The sequence below is a fragment of the Moschus berezovskii genome, chromosome 2 (genome assembly GCF_049115385.1).
Source record: "Moschus berezovskii isolate FMDL1 chromosome 2, NW_MosBer_1.0, whole genome shotgun sequence".
NCBI lineage: Eukaryota > Metazoa > Chordata > Mammalia > Artiodactyla > Moschidae > Moschus > Moschus berezovskii.
In genome coordinates this window covers 9625580-9646038 of record NC_142461.1, presented here as the reverse complement: position 1 = coordinate 9646038, position 20459 = coordinate 9625580, and the positions used below count along the sequence as shown (strand labels likewise).

The 20459-nt window shown below is 46.7% G+C and overlaps 2 protein-coding genes across 4 annotated transcripts in view; both read right to left on the bottom strand.

Moving 5' to 3' along the window:
- Positions 1–10913: 10913 nt before the first annotated feature.
- HMGN2 (high mobility group nucleosomal binding domain 2) lies at positions 10914–14587 on the bottom strand. Its single transcript, XM_055397462.2, has 6 exons — positions 14371–14587; positions 13309–13353; positions 13087–13116; positions 12705–12755; positions 12210–12305; positions 10914–11782 (listed from the first exon to the last, which is right to left on the bottom strand). Exons 1-6 carry the CDS (start codon positions 14383–14385, stop codon positions 11747–11749), a joined length of 273 nt encoding a protein of 90 aa, XP_055253437.1. The 5' UTR covers positions 14386–14587; the 3' UTR covers positions 10914–11746.
- Positions 14588–15755: 1168 nt separating this feature from the next.
- The window catches only part of DHDDS (dehydrodolichyl diphosphate synthase subunit), a 35207-nt gene continuing 30503 nt past the window's right edge, over positions 15756–20459 (bottom strand). For 2 of the 3 annotated variants that reach the window (XM_055397459.2, XM_055397460.2), the window contains exon 9: positions 15756–18023. In XM_055397459.2, coding sequence (XP_055253434.1) covers positions 17784–18023 — 240 coding nt within the window. In that variant the 3' untranslated portion in view covers positions 15756–17783. The remainder of the gene's footprint in view (positions 18024–20459) is intronic. The other variant, XM_088843813.1, reaches the window with a different exon arrangement.

The following is a 20459-nucleotide window of genomic DNA, read 5'->3' as shown; positions in this document are numbered from 1 at the left end:
CATCAAGTTCCTCTTTGCCTTCTGCTATTATAGTTGTATCATCTGCATATCTGAGGTTGCTGATGTTTCTCTCAGCAATCTTTATTCTAGCTTCTGCTTCATCCAGCCCAGCATTTCATGATGCACTCTATATGCAAGTTAAACAACAGGGTGACAATAGACAGCCTTGACATACTCCTTTCCCAATTTTGAACCAATGTCCAGTTCTGTTGCTTCTTGACCCATATACGGGTTTCTCAGGAGACATGTAAGGTGGTCTGGTATTTCCATCTCTTGAAGAATTTTCCATAGTTTGGTGTGATCCACACCATCATCAACATTAGTGTAGTCAGTGAAGCAGATGTTTTTCAGTCCAAGGGGTTGTAAAAGAGTCAGACATGATTTAGTGACTAAAACTTTACTTGATCTAAGCAAGCCCAGAGTGACAAGGGTGAGGAAGGGGAAAGGTGCAGTCATGAGATGGGATGCCTGAACACTGGCTGCTGTTTCCCAACCATCTGCAGAGACACAGCAGGCAATTCAGAGGCTGAATTTACTTGGCACAAGAGACTTTTCTGGAAGGGCTGAAAGGAGGAAACTTGGAGGCAGAGGTGTTCACTGGCACAGCTCCCTCACCTTTCATCTCCTGTCCCCCATGTTTCTGGGGAGCTAATGACTCCACAGTTCTGGACCAAATCAACCAGCCGCTGGGCTGCCTTTTAGGAAGTCAGATCTCGTGGCCCAAGAGAGGTCTTTCATCCAAGTCTGAAAGTAGAGGGGTGACTGGGTGCAGGCGGGGTCCAAATGAGAGCTGCAGAGGCTGCTGAGGTGTCTTATAGAGTCTGTGTCCTCTGCAGTTAGGGCACCGCAAGCTGGTTGGGTCCAAAACAGGTTTTTCAAATTGGACCAAAAGAGTTTACTGATGGATTGACTGTGAATGAGTGGCAGACAGGCAGAGAGAAAGCAAGGTTTTGGTGGATGGTGGTGTTGTTTGCTTAGATGGGGAAAGCTTGAGGGGACGATGCTGTTACCAAAATTAATAAATTGTTGTTAGATCGGTGAAGTCTATTAAGTGGCCTAAGTCTGGATCTGAGGAGAGCAGTTCTGTTTGGAGACAGGAATCTGAGTCACTGTCATGTAGGTGGTGGGCTTCCCAGGTGGACCCACGGTAACAAATCCACCTGCCAATGCAGGACTCGCAGAAGATGCGGGCTCGATCCCGGGGTTGGGAAGACCCCATGGAGTTGAAAACCCGCTCCAGTGTTCTTGCCTGGAAAATCCCATGGATTTTCCTGGTAGGCTACACCCCATAGGGTCACAAAGAGTCAGATACAACTGAGCACTCACACATGTAGACGGTAAAGTCAGAACACAATACTGGTTGTCAACATCTAAGAAAAGAGGCTGCTTGAGAGCAAAAAGATGAGGCAGAATTTTTCACTTTGGCAAGATGTGCGCCACTGTGGCTGAACGGGTAGGGGAGAGGCAAAGCCTCCCTGTTAGAGTGGGCTGAGGAGAGACCAGGGGAAGAGGAAGTGGTGATGGAGAAAACGCAAGTTCCGTGAGTAGTTCTGCCGTAAAGGGGAGCAGAAAAAATGGGGTGGTGACTCCAGAGGGCCAAGGGGGGATGCTCTTGACGCCTGGTGTGTTTGCAGGCAGGAACAATCCGGGGGAGGAGAAATGGATAAGGCAGAAGAGAAAGGGGACACCTGTGTGGGTTTAGTTTTAGAGGAGCTGAGAGGGATGGATCTGGACACCAAGTCAAAGGCTTGGACTAGAGAAGAGAGGTGTTCCCCCACCTTTGGGGGATATGCAGGTGGCAGGAAGGCAAGGGGCTCCTCTCAACTGCATCTTCCATGACTATGAAGTCTGAATGGAAGTCACCAATGAGGATGGAGATGGGGTACTGCAGATGGGAGAGGAGGTAATGGTATGGAATAGACAGAGAGGAAAGCTGTCTTTCAGAGAAATGTAATAGGGAGGCTGGCAATGTTTGGGCCCCATTTGAAATGTGGTCTAAACTGTCGAGTGATTCTGGCTGCATGCTGGTAGGTGTTCTCTGCAGCACTCAGCTGTGTGCACATGCTGGCTAAGCGCTTGGTGAGTGATGGAGGCGGGGGAAGGGAGCTGAGTGTGTCTCCAGTGCTGGACTGGGGAACCTAAGGCGTGAGAAGGGAAATGAACGCAGAGAGTAGTGAATGGTGGGGAAAAAGTAAGAAAGGTCAACGAATTGGGAGTCTGGGGTTGGAAGAGACTAAGTTTATCATATAAAGGCATTACTATAAAGTAATGGTATTTACTATAAAGTAATGGTAATTACTCATTACCACTGAGCAAACACACATACCTTTTTAAATACCAAAATCAGCTAAAATTTTTTTAGAAACATCTAAAAGATAAAATATGCACTACGTAAGAACTACATACAAAAGACTTGAAATACACATAACACAAAATAGTACTGTAAAAGGAGCATTACACATCTCCAGACTGTAGTAAGTGAATAAGTGGAGAAATATGTTATCTTCATATAAGAAAGGAGGAATATAACATTATTTATCTGTTGAAAACACTTTTTAAGGAAAAAAATTGAACAAAAAGTCCCTCAACGGGAAGCAAGGGCATAAGGTAGAGGATGATTGGTTGTTGTTGTTTAGTCATTCAGTCGTGTCCGACTCTTTTGCGACCCCACAGACTGTATCCTCCAGGTTCCTCTGTCCATGTGATTTCCCAGGCAAGAATACTGGAGTGGGTTGCTGTTCTCTTCTCCAGGGGATCTTCCTGACCCAAGGATTGAACCAATATCTCCTGCATTGGCAGGTGAATTTTTTTACCACTGAGCCACCTGGGAAGCCAGAGGATGATACAGGAACAGAAATTAGACTTGTCTGAATATATCTTGTTTTAACGATTAGACCGGGAACTACGTTATTATTTTACATAAGTAAACTTAAATGAGGGACTTCCCTGGTGGCCCAGTGGTTAGGATTCCACACTTCCAATGCAGTGGGCATGGGTTCAATCACTGGTCCGGGAACTAGATCCCACATACTGCAACTGAAGATCCTGCATGCCGAAACAATGAGATCAAAGATCATACATGCTGCAAATAAGACTGGGTACAGCCAAATAAATAAATAAATATTAAAAACAAAATACTCTGAAGTCTTGAATTTGAACAGAAAGTATCTATGTGTTTTATCTTGAAATATATATCCTAGCTTTGTGCCCTAAAAAGGCCTAGAAACAATGACCAAAACAGCAGTAAGATTTAGATTTACCTCTCATCACTAAAAAGATTTTGTTGTTTTGTTCTATTCCCCTAAAAACAACTGACTCCAGGTATGGAGCAGAAAATGGACAAGATATGTTTGGAACATCTTTTCATACTAGATAGCAAAGAAGTTACCAATATTACTATCAAAAGGGTTGTATCAAAAGGACTTGGGAGCCAACTTGAAGAGATGGCCACTGGACAAAATTAAGGACAATTTAAGCATCACTGATGTTTAATATCTGCAATGAACTGAAACACATAAAATTTATTTAATTCAGTAACTATGATACTAAAAAAAAAAACAAAACAAAACAGCCTACCGGTCACTTTGGAGGGTGCCAGTAAACTCATTATTTAGAAAACTGGCAAAAAATCTGGATACTTTTCCTCTTTCCAATATGAACAGTAATATAGACAAGTTTCCATTTATAGCAGTATTTCAGCTATAATAAGGAAGAGGAATGGTAAAAAGACAGTTATCACCATTTTGCAAACTTGGATAAATTAACAGATCTAAGCACTGAGCTTCAATGGCTGCAACACAGAGAGAGAGACAATCAGACATGACGCATCTCTGATGAAAACATACAACACCATCTCTGAGGTTTTCTTGCCATTACATCTGAACTCACTCACACTTTCAGGTCTATTCCTAATTAACAGGAAATACAAAGGCTAAAGAAATCTGTTAAATGACACCTTAGCGAAAGCCAGAATGGGAAAGAGATGGAGAGGAACCTACAAGCTCAAAAAGACTTCAAGGAGTATGCCGACTTTAATATACACCCGTTTGGATTTTCAAATAAATTACTGAAAAATAAAGACATAGAAATTTGAGAACTTCAGTATTTCATAACATTAAGGAATTAATGTTTTTGATATGCTGATATTATGATTGTATATCTTAAACAGCTCATATCCATATATACTGAAGTATTTATAGATGAAATATGATGGCAGGCTATGTATGGTTAAGAGGAATAAGTAGATAGTGGTATTAAATCAAGGCTGGCCATGCATGAGCTGATAATTACTGAAGCTATGTGACAGGTATTTCTTTTCACTTATTAAGTGAACAATGCAAAGAAACAAAGGAAAACAACAGAATGGGAAAGACTAGGGAATCTCTTGAAGAAAATTAGGGTTCCCAAGGAAACATTTCATGCAAAGATGGGCAAAATAAAGGACAGAAATGTACAAAAAAAGGTCTTAATGACCCAGATAACCACAATGGTGTCATCACTCACTTAAGAGCCAGACATCCTGGAGTGTGAAGTCAAGTGGGTCAAAGGAAGCATTATTACAAAAGTATTGGAGGTGATGGAATTCTAGCTGAGCCATTTCAAATCCGAAAAGGTGATGATGCTGTGAAAGTGCTGCATTCAATATGCCAGCAAATTTGGAAAACTCAGCAGTGGCCACAGGACTGGAAAAGGTCAGTTTTCATTCCAATCCCAAAGAAAGGCAATGCCAGAGAATGCTCAGACTACTGCTCAGTTGTACTCATTTCACATGCTAGCAAGGTAACACTTAAAATCCTTCAAGCTAGGTTTCAACAGTATATGAACTGAGAATTTCCAGATATACAAGATGAATTTAGAAAAAAGCAGAGGAATCAGAGCTCAAATTGCCAACATCCATTGGATCATAGAAAAAGCAAGGGAATTCCAGAAAAACATCTACTTCTGTTTCATTGACTATGCTAAAGCCTTTGACTGTGTGATCACAACAAACTGGAAAATTCTTCAAGAGATGGAATACCAGACCACCTGACCTGCCTCCTGAGAAATCTGTGTGCAGGTCAAGAAGCAACAGTTAGAACTGAACATGGAACAACAGACTGGTTCCAAATTGTGAAAGGAGTTCGTCAAGGCTGTATATTGTCACCCTGCTTATTTAACTTATATGCAGAGTACATCATGAGAAACGCTGGGCTGGATGAAGCACAAGCTGGAATCAAGATTGCAGGAAGAAGTATCAATAACCTCAGATATGCAGATGACAATGGCAGAAAGTGAAAAACTAAAGAGCCTCTTGATGAAAGTGAAAGAGAAAAGTGAAAAAGCTGGCTTAAAACTCAACCTTCAAAAAACTAACATCATAGCATCCAGTCCCATCACTTCATGGCAAATAGATGAGGAAACAATGGGAACAGTGAGAGACATCATTTTTTGGGGCTCCAAAATCACTGCAGATGGTGACTGCAGCCATGAAATTAAAAGACACTTGCTCCTTGGAAGAAAAGCTATGACAAACCTAGACAGTGTATTAAAAAGCAGGGACATTACTTTGTCAACAAAGGTCTGTATAGCCAAAGCTATGGTTTTCCCAGTAGCCATGTACAAATATGAGTTGGATCATAAAGAAAGCTGAGTGCTGAAGAACTGATGCTTTTGAACTACGGAGGCTGGAGAAGACTCTTGAGAAACCCTTGGACTGCAAGAAAATCAAACCAGTCCATCCTGAAGGAAAACAGTCCTGAATATTCATTGGAAGGACTGGTGTTGAAGCTCCAATACTTTGGCTACCTGATGCAAAGCCAGCCCATTGGAAAAGACCCTGATGGTGGGAAAGATTTGAGGGCAGAAGGGGGCACCAGAGGATTGGATGGCATCATTGGCTCAATGTACATGTTTGAGCAAACTCTGAGAGACAGTGAAAGTCAGGGAAGCCTGACATGCCGCAGTCCATGGGGTTGCAGTCAGACAAGACTTAGCAACTGTGCGTGATAGGTACACTGGGGTTTGTTACATTATTTTACTTTTGCACATTTAAAATTTTTCATGACAAAAAAAAGAAAAAAAAATTTCCCAAAGGTCTTCATGATTTCAGCACTCACTGGCAATGTGTGATGATGGAGAGGGAGCGGGGTATCTGGGCTAAACTTCAGGATAGTTTGAGGGATGGAATGGGTATGGTGCTTTTACCAGACCTGAGACCAGCCAGGGAGGTCAGTTTGTGAGCAAGATGAACTCCATGTGGGTCATGCTTAACTTGGGGTGTCTGTGGTATGTCTAGATGGGATTGCACAGGAGAATCTGTGCAATGGTAGGAATACTAAACTCCAGAGATGTGGAAGATGAAAATGGAAGTCACTGGATAACATTACTAGGAGAAACTGTAGAAAAGAGGATCTCAAAGGAGTCTGAGTGGTCATAAGGAAAAGACTTGGCTAAACGGTGTCTTAGAAAATGGGAAGGCCTGGAAGAGGTCTACAACAGCTTTTAAGAGGAGGAAACGCTTAGATCTCACAACATAGAAAAAATTAACTCAAATGGTTCAGAGCAAAGAACTAAAATTATTTAAAACTTTTAGAAAAACGTTAAGTGTAAATCTTTATGACCTTGAACTAGGCAACGGATTTATCACAATCAATCAAAACACACTATTAAATAATAAAACCCACCCCTCAGTCAGATGGGCATGGAGACACTTTTGGAAATAACACCACGATGGCTGCCCAAAGAGAACCCCAAGTTCAGTTCCAAGTAGCTTGTATTGGCTGGTGATGGTGGTACTGGAAAAAACTAAACTGGTAAAACATCTGACTGGTGACTCTGAGATTATGTAGCTACTTGGAAATGGCAACCCACTCCAGTATTCTTGCCTGGAGAATCCCACGGACTGTAGCCTGCCAGGCTCCTCTGTCCATAGGGTCACAAGAGTTGGACACGACTTAGTGACTAAACCACCACCACCACGGGTGTTGAGGTCCATCTCCTCGAATTCCATACCAATAGAGTACCTATTAAATTCAATGTATGTGATACAGTTGGTTAGGAGAAATTTGGTGGGCTGAGAGATGACTGTTTGATGTTGCATTGAGTTATGTACAAGAATGTGCCTAACCGGTATGGAGATCTGATACAAATGTGTGAGAACATCCCCATTGTGTTGTGTGGCAACAAAGTAGATGTTAAGCACAGAAAGGTTAAGGCAAAGTCAACTGTCTTCCCCAGAAAGAATCTTCAGTACTATGACACTGATGCCAAAAGTAACAACTTTGAAAAGCCCTTCCTCTTGGAGTCTGCCACCATGCCTGCTCTCGCCCTGTCAGCATGGCCTTGGCAGCAGAGCACGAACACAATCTAGAGGGATGCTCAGACAACCGCTATCCTGGGTGAAGATGATAACCTGTGAGAAAGTGAAGCTGCGGCTCAGCAGCAGACACTGTTTTACAGGCAACTGTCCTGTGACGTCAGTGGTGCAGTGTTTGCCACTCTATTATATAGCTAAGCAGAACATGTCCTTAATCCTTGGATGCTGAGAGATGGATGGGTTTTGGAGTGAACGCAGCAGTTCAAAAAAATACCTTCATTTTTTGGACCTGAGTGTTTGCTTTGGAACACAACTGTTTCCTTCTTGTATTTCAAATATAAAGACTACTATAGTCACATGACAAAAAAATATAATCCCATAGGATGGGAGTCCTTGCAAATCATATATCTGATGAGAATCTAGTATAGAGTATATAAAGAACCCCTGCACCTCAACAGTAGACAACTCAATTAAAAATGGGCAAAGGATCTAAATAAACATTTCTAATAAATAATTTCCTGGTATTCCAGTGGTTAAAACTCTTGGGCTTCTACTGCAGGAGGCATACATTGAACCCCTAGTTGGGAAACTAGGATCCCATAAGCCCTTGTCCAAAATAAAAAAAAAGGTATACAAATGGCCAGTGCACGTGAAAAGATGCTCAACATCTGAGTCATAAGGGAAATGTAAATCAATACCACAATGAAACATCACTTCATACCCACCAGGATGCCTATAATAAAATAGGAAATATGTATTGGTGAGGATGTGGGGAAAACGGAACCCTCATTTATCACTAGTGGGAATGTAAAATGGCACAGCTGCTATGGACAACTGCTGGTTCCTCAAAAAATTAAACATAAGAGCTACCATATGCCCCAGCAATCCCACTTCTATGTATATGCCCCAAAGATCTGAATACATGTCCATACAAAACTTGTATACAATATTTTAAGTAGTATTCATAACAGCCAAAAAGTGTTAACAACCTGAATGCCCAGCTCATCAATGGATAAAATACAGTTTATCATCCATACGATGGACACTTGGCAATAAGAGGAATGAAGTACCTGCATGAACTCTGAAAACATGCTTAGTGAAAGCAGCCAGTCACAAGACTATGTATTGTAAGATTTCATTTAGATGGAATGTCTTTGATTGGCTGAACTAAAGACAATGTGAAACAACTCTACTTCAATAAAAATTAATTTAAAAAATTAAGACAATGGGAATTAGTTGCCTAGGGTTGGTGGGAGGGGGAATGGGGAATGACTTCTAGTAGGTATGAGGTTTTTCTGGAGTGCTAAAAATATTCTGCAGATAGTGGAAACTGTTGTATAAAGTTGTGAATATTCTAAAACCCACTCAACTATGTGTTAAAATGGTGGAATTTACAGTTTGAGTTTTTTCTCACCTTGAAATAAGGTGGGGGGCCTGTGCTCAGCAATATTAAATGCTGTAGTCAAGCCAGGCAAGGTGAGGCCTGGAGACATCACAGGACTGGAGTGTAGTGGTGATTATCCACTCACAGTTCTTCTGTTACCATCTCTACCCTATTTCAGTAATTCTGGTTGAATCCTCAACAGATTCTGTGGTTCCATCCCTCTTGCCATGACTGGCTTAAGAGTGAGCAGGTGATCGATCTACTTTTGCCCAATCAGACTCAAGCTACTGAGGCACATCTGTGAAATAATTCATTAAGAAGAAAAAAAGAAACCATCTTCTGCCTCTGCACACTGGTGTGAAGCTGAGGTCTGGAGCAGCTGACTGGGGAGGGGTGGTGGGTGGACCACACTCTTAGGGCAGAAAAGCTGGAAAGAACCACTTTGGTTTTTAGAACTGCTCTAAGCCAGGATTTTTCTTAGGGACAGAAATCCTCCTGTTTAAGCCTTTTTTTTTTTTCTTTTTTAAAGAGTCAAGAAAGCAGCCCAAGGCAGGTTACTGGCAACTCTTCCCAACTGGGCTTGGAGACAGGGCACCAGGAAGGGAATGTTTTTATATTATGTTCAGGTCAGGAATGCCACTGATCAAGCTATTGTCTTAAATGTCCTTATAATATTTTCACATCTACTTTCTTGATTTACAAGCCCAGGCACTCTCATGCTCCACAGTCAGTCAAATCAGTAAATATTTTCCAGGAAGGAAAAAAAAAGTTCAAACTCACCTTCCTCATCCTAATTTCTACGTAACGGAAAAAGATCGTTACTGAATATAATCTAAGCCAGTCACTTCACCTCTGAATCACTTAACTAAAAAATGGGGATAACATCTACACAGGACTGACACAAAGATTAAAGGACAGAAAGTGGCCCAACTCCTAGCCTGGTCTATGTCTCAACAGGTCTCAACAATCTGAACTCTTAACAAATACTGATAAGGTAACCTTAACTGTGGCTTTCTCAAATCCTGCAACTTCTGTGCAATAACAAGTGCCATACCCCGACTCTTAACAGTTGTAACAGGCTCCACTCTGGAAAAGACACCACCCCTGAATAAAAAAATTAACAAACAACACCCTAGAATTATTTCAGCAATAATGGAGGCAAATGCTTGAAACTGCCCAAGTGGGCAAAGTATACCTTCTCCAAATAGTGCCCCCTAATACAAGTCGAACTTTGAAATAATTTTTCACTAAAGTCGGGGGTTTGAACCAGGACTTTGCTACTCCTCAGATGTACACATAACCTTGAACAAGTTTCTTCATCTGAGCTATTTCCCCATTAGTAAAAAGGGTGTTAACACTTGGATTACACAATTGTCTCAAAACTGAAGGTCAGAGATAATAAACAGCAAAGTTACCAACAAGAGCTTAACCGATATGAAAGCTCTACCTTTTTGACTAAAGGGATAAAATAACATAAGGTTTTTTTAAAAAACTAGTCTCCAACTTATTGGGCTGGCCAAGAAGCTTGTTTTTCCATAAGCACTTCCAAATTTTTGGCCAACCCAGTATGTTAACTCCCCTCAAATAAGAGAGGTGGCCTGTGATAGCAAATTCAAATCGCAACTATCAATTTATTACAAGTTTGATTTCCTAACAGATGAGTTCTTGCTATTTTCCTAAAGAAAGGGTTTCTCTGAAGGGTCTTCAAGCTTAAGTAATGAGTAAAGTCCCCATTAACATCTTTGTTTTTGTAGCTAGAAATACTTCACCAGCAAGGACAAGAATCACTTCTCAAGAGCAGGGTGCCATCTGCCTTACACATCCTATGGCCAACTGTGTAGACACCAAAGCACTTCCTTCTCACATAAAGAATATATAGCTGTATCTATTAATTTGCTAACTTTACAGAGACCTTAAATGTGAGTGAAGTGGAAAGGCTTTTACTGTCACCTACCAGGCCAAAACCTCAGACCTACCAGATACCTGCATTTAAAAATACACTTCAGGTATCACCAAGTACAGAAACCACTTCTCTGCTCCCAGCCTCTCACCATCTGTCTGCTCCTGGGATCTTCCCCAACTCCATGTACCACTGTGTTCTATAGATGGACCATAAATAGGTGGACCATAAAGATCGACACGGAGACTCTACACCTCACACCAGAATGCATCCTGTCCCAAGAGACTTGGGAGAAACCAGGCTGCCCCACTCCTGGGAAAAGATTAAAAGCAGCATTCCAAGCCAAACTGTATCCAGCTTTATTAAAGATACTTTTCATAAACAATCATGGTATTTCAGGCAGGACACATGGGCAGACAATCGTTAACAGTATACATCTTTCAAACTCCCTTTTTCAATGGACTACCAAAATCAGAAAGCCACTATAAAACCCAATGAAATCTTCATGTGATGCTCTGAACAGGGAAAGTTTAGAGTGAGGGTTGACATTTCACATTTAGCATGTTGTTTAACAACTTTTCACAAGCCGACCCTGACTTTCAGGAAATGGAAATGAAAATGGCAGAAATATCACTCTGAGGAGCCACAGTCTAAAAAAGGAACCGCTGCTCTTTTGAAGGACGCCATCTCAATGGTGACACTGGAAAGTCCAGATTGCCTGACATACTGGTCATCAATTTTGGGGGGGCACGGGGTTCAGGTTCCAACAGGTCTCTGGGTTTAGGGGAGTCAAGTCTATGCTGAGGTGGAGAGGGAGAAGAGGACATAAAAACTGAATTTTAGTTTTTCCACACCACAAGGCGTTTGTGCCAAGGTGGCTAACGTGTGTCAACATCAAGGAATCCCTCCTTCCTGGGAACCAAGAGTAAGTCTCTCAAAACTAGACGGGAAAGGTCTTTTCCCCCCACGTCAATTCAGCTTCGGAGACATTCTGTTAGTGAAGTGCCCTTCCCCCAAAAAACAACAATGAAGTGTTCTGTGTGCTAACAACATAGCTTAAAAAAAAAAAAGTAAAACAAAATTCTGCATTTTTATAAAACTTGATAAAAAATAGTATTTCAAACTGTACAGTCACCAGAAGTACACAGTTATCAAAAATGCACACACTTCACTTGGCATCTCCAGCACCTTCAGCTTTCTGTGCCTGAAAGAAAAGGATGGAAGAATACAATAAGTAGACTTGGAAACTATCTTCGAGACTCAGTACTTCTTTTCAAAATGACTTAGTAGGTAACCTGACTAAGTCACTTCCCCTCTGTATCTTCCCGTGACATTGGGGAAGGGGACACATCAGCATGACAAGATCTGATGTTATTCCCAGCTCGAAAACAATGGTGTAGCACAAGCGTGGCACTTAAGGACAAGGCTCTCATATCACAGCTCCATACACCGGATGGCAGAGCCTTCAGGAATCCAGATGAAACTCACCACGGGGGAAAAAAAACCACAAGCCAACTCTGGATTAAAAGGGACACTTGGGAGTGATGCAGATGCAAGAAAAAGGCCATAAAAGCTTTTGGGATCAGTAACTGAAAGAGCAGACCTAAAGAAAGTGGAAATAGCAGTTGTACCTGGTCTGTTTTGGCATCTCCATTTTCTGCAGGGTTATTCCCATCCTTGCCAGCATCAGCTTTCCCCTTTTTCCCTTTGGGTACCTTCTCTCCCTTCTAAAAAGGGGAGGGAGGAAAAAAAAACAAGCTGTTTCTCTTCATTTCATATCACCAGGATACAGTCTGCAAAGTTCTGCACAGGACACATTTATCGAATGCCTCCCCCATTGACAAACAAAACCAAACTGTGGTCTTCAATATACAAAATCTTTCTAGTGCAAATAATAGAATGAGACAGCTTAAACACCTGGGTGTTTTAATACCCAAGTGCAGAATTTTCTGTAAACTGAAGACAGAGGTTTTGGTTAAGGACCAGCCCTAGTAACTTTGTCAAATCTCAACTTTGTGTCAACAGAAGAATTTGCTTATAGCAGGTGTCCCTGTCAGCAACATGAGAAACTATTCAGACTTTTGCGTAAATCCTACAGGCAATGTTTGTCTCACCATCTTGCTCACCTTTGCAGGGGCCTTTTTAGGCTTGGGCTCTGGCTTTGGAGGAGCAGGTTTCTTTTATTTGGGGGACAGAAAGGAAGCATAAAACATTAGTACAATAGACCAAAGAAAACAACCCACAACCAAATCACAGTATCACTGGCATAGAAGTTTCTCCCAACTTTATAAAGTTTGCAGTGGGCTTTGTATTAGAACTTATCTTCAAAAACCCACTCAAGCAACACTCAGAAGTGTCCCACTTTGGCTACAGTCAACACAATTTCAGAACGAGCAAACTCCAACGGGCAAGAGACTAACCGTAACTCATGGAAAGTAAAGGGAATTGTTTTCCAACGCTTTTTAGTTTCAGGGAATAACATGAAAGTTTAGAGGCAGACACACTTACAGCAGATAACCTTGCAGATCTTCTCTGTGGCTATTTAAAAAGAAAAGAAAAAGAAAGTTACAAATAGGGCAGTCGAACTAATTAAAAACAAGTTTTGCAGCTAAGTTGTTCTGGACTCCAGGGACTAAAGAGAGCTTACTGAGGTAAATTCAGGACTAAGGATATGGTTTGGGCTCCACCGAAGGAGCCCAAAGCTTTGATTCCAAAAGTAGAAAGACTTACTTCGTCCTTCACCTTGGCTTTATCTCCTTTAGCATCCCCTTCAGCCTAAAAAAAAAAAAAAAAACAAACAAGCAAAAACTAAGAAAGTTGCAGCTTCTGAAGCAATTCTTAATGATTCAGTAAACTTAAGTCCCGGGGATGGAGGGGGAGAATCAATGGGATTCTTGTACACAACTTTTTCCAGAACATACAAATCGTCAGTTTGTAGGATCTCCAGCTCCTCTGCAAATCCTCCAAGTGCTTAGAAAGCTCTAGGAGTGATCTTTTGTGTCAAGCTGCACGCCCGAGCGGGGTCGAATCGCGCTGAGACGGCGAGCGTACGAGCCCCAAGCAGCCTGGGGAAACGCGGGGAAACCTGGAGCTAGGCGCGCGAAGTGCGGCCCGCGCCAGGCAGAAGCAACAGCTGCACAAGGAGCAAACAAACCCCTCGGGGGGCGGGGCCCGAGCGCCGTTGCCATGGCAGCCGTCGAGGGCGGGAGACGGCAAGCGCACTCAGCCGAGGGGGGGAACCCGTGGGCGGCAGCGGCGCCGAGTCTCGTGCGCTGGGGCCGTGGGCGGTGCGCGGGTGGAGGCGGGGCCTCACCGAAGCCCCGCCCCAGGAGCGAGGGTCCCGCCCCCTCACGGCGGCGGTTTTTTGGCGGCAGCGCGTTTCCCCCGCCCGCCAACCCCGAACGCCGCCTTCCCGCCCTTTCGGGTTTGAATTGCCCGCCCGCGGGGAAGGGACGGGAGGAGGGGGGGAGAGCTTAGCCATGGGGGGAGGGGGGCGCGGGGCGGGCACGTCGAGCCCGAAGGGAGCGGGATAAACAGCCGCCAACATGGCTCCTCCCGCCGCGGCCGCCGCTCCTCCAATATGGCCTCTGGCGCCCGCGGGCAGACGAACCGCGCAGGGTAGCCTGGGGCCGCCTGACACCGCCTCGAGACGCTGCGCCGGGCGGCTGAGCCTGCTCCAGCATCGCAGCCGGCTCGCGCGCCCCGAAGCCGAGGAGAGCGGCGGAGCAGCACTGGCGGTGGTGGTAGTGGCGGCGGCGGCGGCCCAGCGCCTGGGGCCCTCGCGCCACGTACCTTTCTCTTGGGCATGGTGGCTGCGGCGGCGGGACGTAGGCGCTGAACACGGGGATGCAGTGGCGCGCGCGGTTTAAGTCGGTCCAGGGGTCGCTCTCGCCTCTTCTTCACACTGCTCGGGCTCCGGGGGGTTTATAAAGTTTTTATAGCGCTGGGAGCCCCGGACCGGTTAGAACCGGATTTCACCTCCCGCCGCCGCTCATTGGCCCAGCTGGGGTCACGTGGGCGGGGTTTAAACTCACCTCCTCTGGAGGGAGTGAGGAGGGGGGTATGGGGGGGTAGGGCGCGCGAGACGGCGGCGCGCCGAGGGGGTGGGGGCGCAGTGGGGGAGGCGCGCGGCGAAGGCAGTAAATGAGGCGGGGGGTGGGGGTTGTGGTGGTGGTGGTGGTGGTGTGAGTCGGCGGGCTCTGGGTTTCGGCTCCCGCCAAGAGCTTGGCTTTTGCAAACTACCAAGTTCCTTCCACCTTATGCAACCGAGCTACCCACTTCTCCAAGCCGTGCGACACTTAGGGCGCATCTCAGCCGCTTTCCTTCCTGTTCCCGCTGGGGGCCCCAGAAGAGGGGTTTGCTAGGCCTGGCCTCACTGCCCTTCTCCGCCGGAGGCGGGAGGAAGCGCGCGGCTTGGAGGCACGGGCTGCAGTTCCCAGGGCCGAGGCTGACGCCTGAAGTGGGGAAAGAGCCGGGAAGCTAGCTTGGTGCAACCGGACGTGCATCCTTCCACGCTACCACTCAGAGGAGGCCTTTCGTGCACCTCACCTGGAAGGCGGACCACTAGAGGTGGGGTGGAGGATCCAGGGGGGAGACTTTATGCGTAGAGGTGCCTTTCGGGTGCAGTGGGGCAGGTAGGAGCTGTCCTTTCAGCACCCGTTGCTCAGCCGCCTCCCCAAATACCAACGAAGCACCCCTGCCGCGGCCCCCCGAAGCCTGTCGGGCGGCTGGGCTCCCTTAGGTCCTTGTATTCCCGGACCTCAGAACCCCGCCACCGAATGATGGAGAGTGGCCGCCAAGGCGGCCTACTAGCACTCCCCTCCCCCTAAGCTCCACCCGCTTCGGAGACATCAAGCTCAGCTGCCCCCACCCGACGCGGCCACCAAGCCTGGGCGCTGCAAACGCAGCTGGCGAAATCCCTCCTTCCACACTGGCAGGCTGGCTTCCTTTCACTTGCGCGATGAAAAGGAGGGTGGAGGAAAGCGACTAGGGATTAGGAAACAAGTAGAGGAACAGGTGTTGCGATGGCAAAAGGGCTCTTCCAGTGGCTCCCCCCTCTCCACCCCCAAAGCTAGGGATCCTGGAAGTGGCCGAGTGCACTTGAGGGAGGTGGACAATTGCTGCAGCAAAACACGATCTTCTGTTGCACTGTTCGCAAACAAGTTTTACCTCTAAGAAAGAATTTTAAAAATTCTATTTGACACCCAAGAGAACACAACACGATAAATATCATCAGGTTGGGGGGGGGGGTTGGCTCACAGGTGGGAGGACATTTAAATAGGTCGCAGTGAGTTTCTTGAGGCAAGGGTTGAGCTGGTTTGTACAAATCATACTGGTCGCAAGCAATCACAGTGATTTCCTATCAACTATTTGCAACCCGGTTCAGGGCATCCGTGATCCCTCAGCTTCTTTTCGCCCCTCACGTGCCTCCCGAGGTAGCCACTCCTCGCCCCTCCCCTACCCAGTGTACCTCTCCCAGAATGCAGGACCTCAGGCCAGAGAGATACCTGCCCATTAATCACCTCTGCGGTACCCCTGATCACGTTTGGGAAAATGAGACCCAGAAAGGAGACAAGGACTCAACCACCACGCTCACAGGGCAGATTCCCTTTGCTGCCTCCAGCCCCTCTTTCCCGCCTTAATTGTAGGGCTCTGCCGTTATAGCCGCATAATTCATGCCTCCCTAATTAAGGCTGTCAACAGCCTCATTGTAAAGCTGGAAAATGTACAGCACCTGCTCTCTGGGAACCCTGTGCCAGGGATTGGTAGTGGGGAGTGCCAGGTGTGTGTGTGGGACTTGCCAAAGGGTGCACTGATTGGCTTTTCCATCGCAGTGTCTGGCATTCATGCCTGATTCTGGAAGCAGGGATGATCGCCAAGGGGTCTCTTGTGCCAGGTATCCAGGCACAGGAAGGGGAGGTGACAGGAATACAAGGAAGTTAGGGGTTTTAAAGAATATGCTGTTACCTCTGCTTGCAAGACCCCACCTCTCCCCTAGAGGGAGGTGCTGGGGAAATAGTCTGCAGGAAGTAAAATGGGAAGACACAGCGTTTGGTTGGTTTTACCCGCTGGTGCTTACTGCTGTGGGGCACCTGAAGCAGGGAGTTGCTCAGACAGCTCTTCAAAGGCACTAATCCTCTCAGCAGCTCTGCAGCCAGGCCTGGCAGGGAGAGGTAAGGGAAAGGACACGGCCCTTGACTCGGCCCTCTTCTCCCTGCTGGGCAACCTTGGCCCTCACAAGCTGAGACTCTGCCATGCTGAGACTAAATCATCTCACGGCCTACTTAGGGGGCGAGGTCAAAAGCTGAGAAAAGCCTCAAAGGCTGTGGAGGTGGGAAGCAGAGTCCAAGATGCTGAGGGCAGGAGGCAGTCAGCTGGGAGAAGGGCTGGTTTCTGTGCTCTTGGTCCTCATCTGATCCATGGAAGGTGGCCTGTGCTAGAAGGGCCTACACGCTCTTCTGTTACCCTGTGGCAATGGAGGGGGCCCATCTCGCTGGGGAGTGGAGCCTGGCCCCATGCCCTGCAAGAGGAGGAGAAAAGCTTGTGTGGGCTGAGTCGACAATAGGTAATTGGATTGTAATCACCCGCCTGGCTTCCTCGCACCATTGGGGGCACTGAGCCTTTCAGTGAGCAATCAGCCCAGCATGGTGGGAGGGGGTGAAGATTCAATAGCAAATCCCAGGTGGAGAGCCAAGGGGGAGGAGCAGCAGATGGGCAAATTTTCTGTCTCTCCCTCCCCTCCTTTGCCGAAATCACACTGGCCACCTATTAGCTCTTTAACAGCAAATCCACAGTGGGGCCACATCTTTGTGATGGCTAAGATGGATGGGTAAAGGGCCAAGGTTTGGGGGAGACCTCTTCCCCCAAGTTTTGTGTGTTGAGGACGTGCTGGTGGAAAAACAAAGTGCGCCTAGGCGTACAGGTGGAGGTGGCAAAGATGGAAGAGCGGGGCCTCTGCTCCCCAAACCTGCTGTGATCACAGCTGGGCTCAGTGCACTTGAGACTCACCCCCAGCCCTCTCCCCAGCGGCACTGTCCCAGGCCACCCATAGATATCTGGCCAGCAGACCTAGCCTCTGGGGCTTCCTTGCTAAGCCAAGAAACACAACTCATCATCAGGAGGGAGGTGCCTTTCGCCAAGAAAAGAAAGGGGAGTGGGGCCCTGGAGGCCAAGGGTAGGGCAAAGTGGCAGGAGGCCAGCCTCATTCAGGTTGATGCAGTGCCCAGATGTGCCAGCCAGTCAGCCCGCTTGAGTTCCAAGGCTTGCAGGAAGCCCTGGACCCGCTCTTCCCGTCTGGCTGAGAGTTTGTGCAAGCGTGTCCGTCGGAGCTGGGGGTCCCCACTGGCCGGGAGCCCCTCTTGCAGCAGCTGCTCTGTCACTGCAGCCTGGTCCCTCTCCAGCTGCTGCCTCTTCCGCTCCTCTGCATACATGTCTCGGGCCTTCTGCTAGAGAAAAGCGGGAATTGGGGTGGGGAAATCATCTTTAGGCTTGGCTGGAATTGGGATGGAGGAGGTGCGGGTGGGGCGCAGGACTGGCCAAGTTAAGTGGAACAGTGGGGAGTTTGGGCCACATTTGGAAAGATCTGGGAGTAGGTATGCAATGGCTGGTGCCCACGTTGTACAGGCAGGGCTCTGCCAGTTCTGGATCCATGTTGGTCTCTTTGGGGTGGGAGCTTCTATATATCTCAAAATTCTTCTCAGGTGTGCACTTGGAAGGGAACCAGCAAATGTGGGTCTGACTTCTGGTTCTCCCACCACCTAGCTTTGTGGCTTTGGGCAAATCCTCTCCTAACCTCATTTCTTCATCTGTAAAGTGGGGGTTGTGCCTATCTTGAAGAATGGTTTTAAGGATTAGAGATAATATATGCAAAACCCCTCCAGCATATTAGCAGGCTCTCAAACAGAAATAGCAATTTTACAAGTTATTATTGCCTATTCTCTGATGCAAGGAAGGTTCTATTCCTGCCTGGGGCATATCCATTGGGTCATTTCTTTTGGTTCCTCAGGCACTCTGAGGGTGTCATCTTCCCAACTTCCTAAGTTACCTTTCAGGGTTTGGATCCAGATCTGCCTCTCATGTGAGACCAGGCTGACCTGCTCAGCAAATGACCCTCCTGTGAACATTCTGAGAAGCAAGTTCAGCTTTTCTAAGCCACTTACTGCATTCTGCCTCTAGAATAGGCATTAGGACCACAGTCCACCATTTCTGCTAGAAAAGGAGCCAAAGGCTCAGTAGAGCCCTCGGGCTCCTGGAACCAGTTCTGACACCAGGGAAGTGATTACATTCCTTGGCAGCACTTCTCATACTCAGTGTCTTCAGACAAACCATGAACTCCTAGGGGAAAGAGACTGTGGTTCTTTCTTTCTGGCGCTTGGGGCACCCTGTACATGTTCAACAGACTGACCGTATGCCCCCAGGAGGACATGGAGGATGTTCCTGGCACAGGAGGTAAAAATCCTTTTGGAGCAGAACCAAGGCCATGCTGTGCCTCACTGATGCTCTCTGCTCTTGCTACTCTAACAGGTTGCAGAACCTTAGCCTCAGAGTTCCTCCTGCCAGTCCTATTCCATGTTGTAGAAACTCCCATCCTGCTGCCAACTTGGCATCCTATGCCTTTGGTGCCCCTCCACCACATTCTACCTTGTTCTGTGGTATTTGGATACCTGTCTGTATCCTACTCAGCCTGTGAACACCTGGACTGCTCTGTGTTCCTCCTTCAAGGAATATCTTCTACATACACAAGCGCTTCATCTGTTGTCTCACTTGACCCTCACAATAGAGTTAGGAAGGACTTTCTATCTGCTGGAGACAGACATGGAGATTCAGAGGAGGGAAGTGATTTTCTAGCATCTTCTCAACAATAAAGATTTATTGCATGAATAAGGCACAGTGGTAAAGAACCCGCCTGCCAACGCAGGAGACACACAAGATTTGGGTTCAATCCCTGGGTCGGAAAGATCCCCTGGAGGAGGAAATGGCAACCTACTCCATTATTCTTGCCTTGGAAATCCCATGGACAGAGAAGTCTAGAGGGCTATAGTCCATGGGGTCACAAAAGATTCAGACATGACTCAGCAACTAACCACCACCACCACAAAGATGAGAAATGAAAAATCTAGAAAATACCCACTCCAGGCTCTTAAATGATCCAAGGCATTCAAGGGCACTCTTCTGCTATGATAACGAACTCACGCGTGGTGCTATGAAGGCTAAACAAGTTTGAGAAGTTGCTGCTTAAGTGTCATCTTGCTAGAAGGGCTTCTTCCTGGCCTTGGTCAGGGGGGACCCTGGATCCCACATGTGGGACCTTATTGGGGGTTTGGAAATGCACAGGATATAGTCACCACAATCCATGTGTTCACAGGCTGAGGAGGACACAGAGATGTACCCAAATGCCACAGTACTGGTGGAATGTGGTAAGGGTCATCAGGAAGGTAAGAGAAAGGGCTGAGTAATCCAGAGGAAAGAAACTGTGATTGATGAAGGTCAAGGGGCAGTGGAATCTCATGGGCAGGCAGAACCAGATGAGCTTTAACCAATGCTGCTGCTGCTGCTAAGTCGCTTCAGTCGTGTCCGACCCTGTGCAACCCCATAGATGGCAGCCCACTAGGCTTCCCCATCCCTGGGATTCTCCAGGCAAGAACACTGGAGCAGGTTGCCATTTCCTTCTCCAATCCATGAAAGTGAAAAGTGAAAGTGAAGTCGCCCAGTCGTGTCCAACTCTTAGCGACCCCATGGACTGCAGCCTACCAGGTTCCTCCGTCCATGGGATTTTCCAGGCAAGAGTACTGGAGTGGGTTGCCATTGCCTTCTCCATTTAACCAATGGGGAAGAGTCAGATAAAGGTAGAGTGTATGGGGGAGGAGAATAGGCAGGGGAAT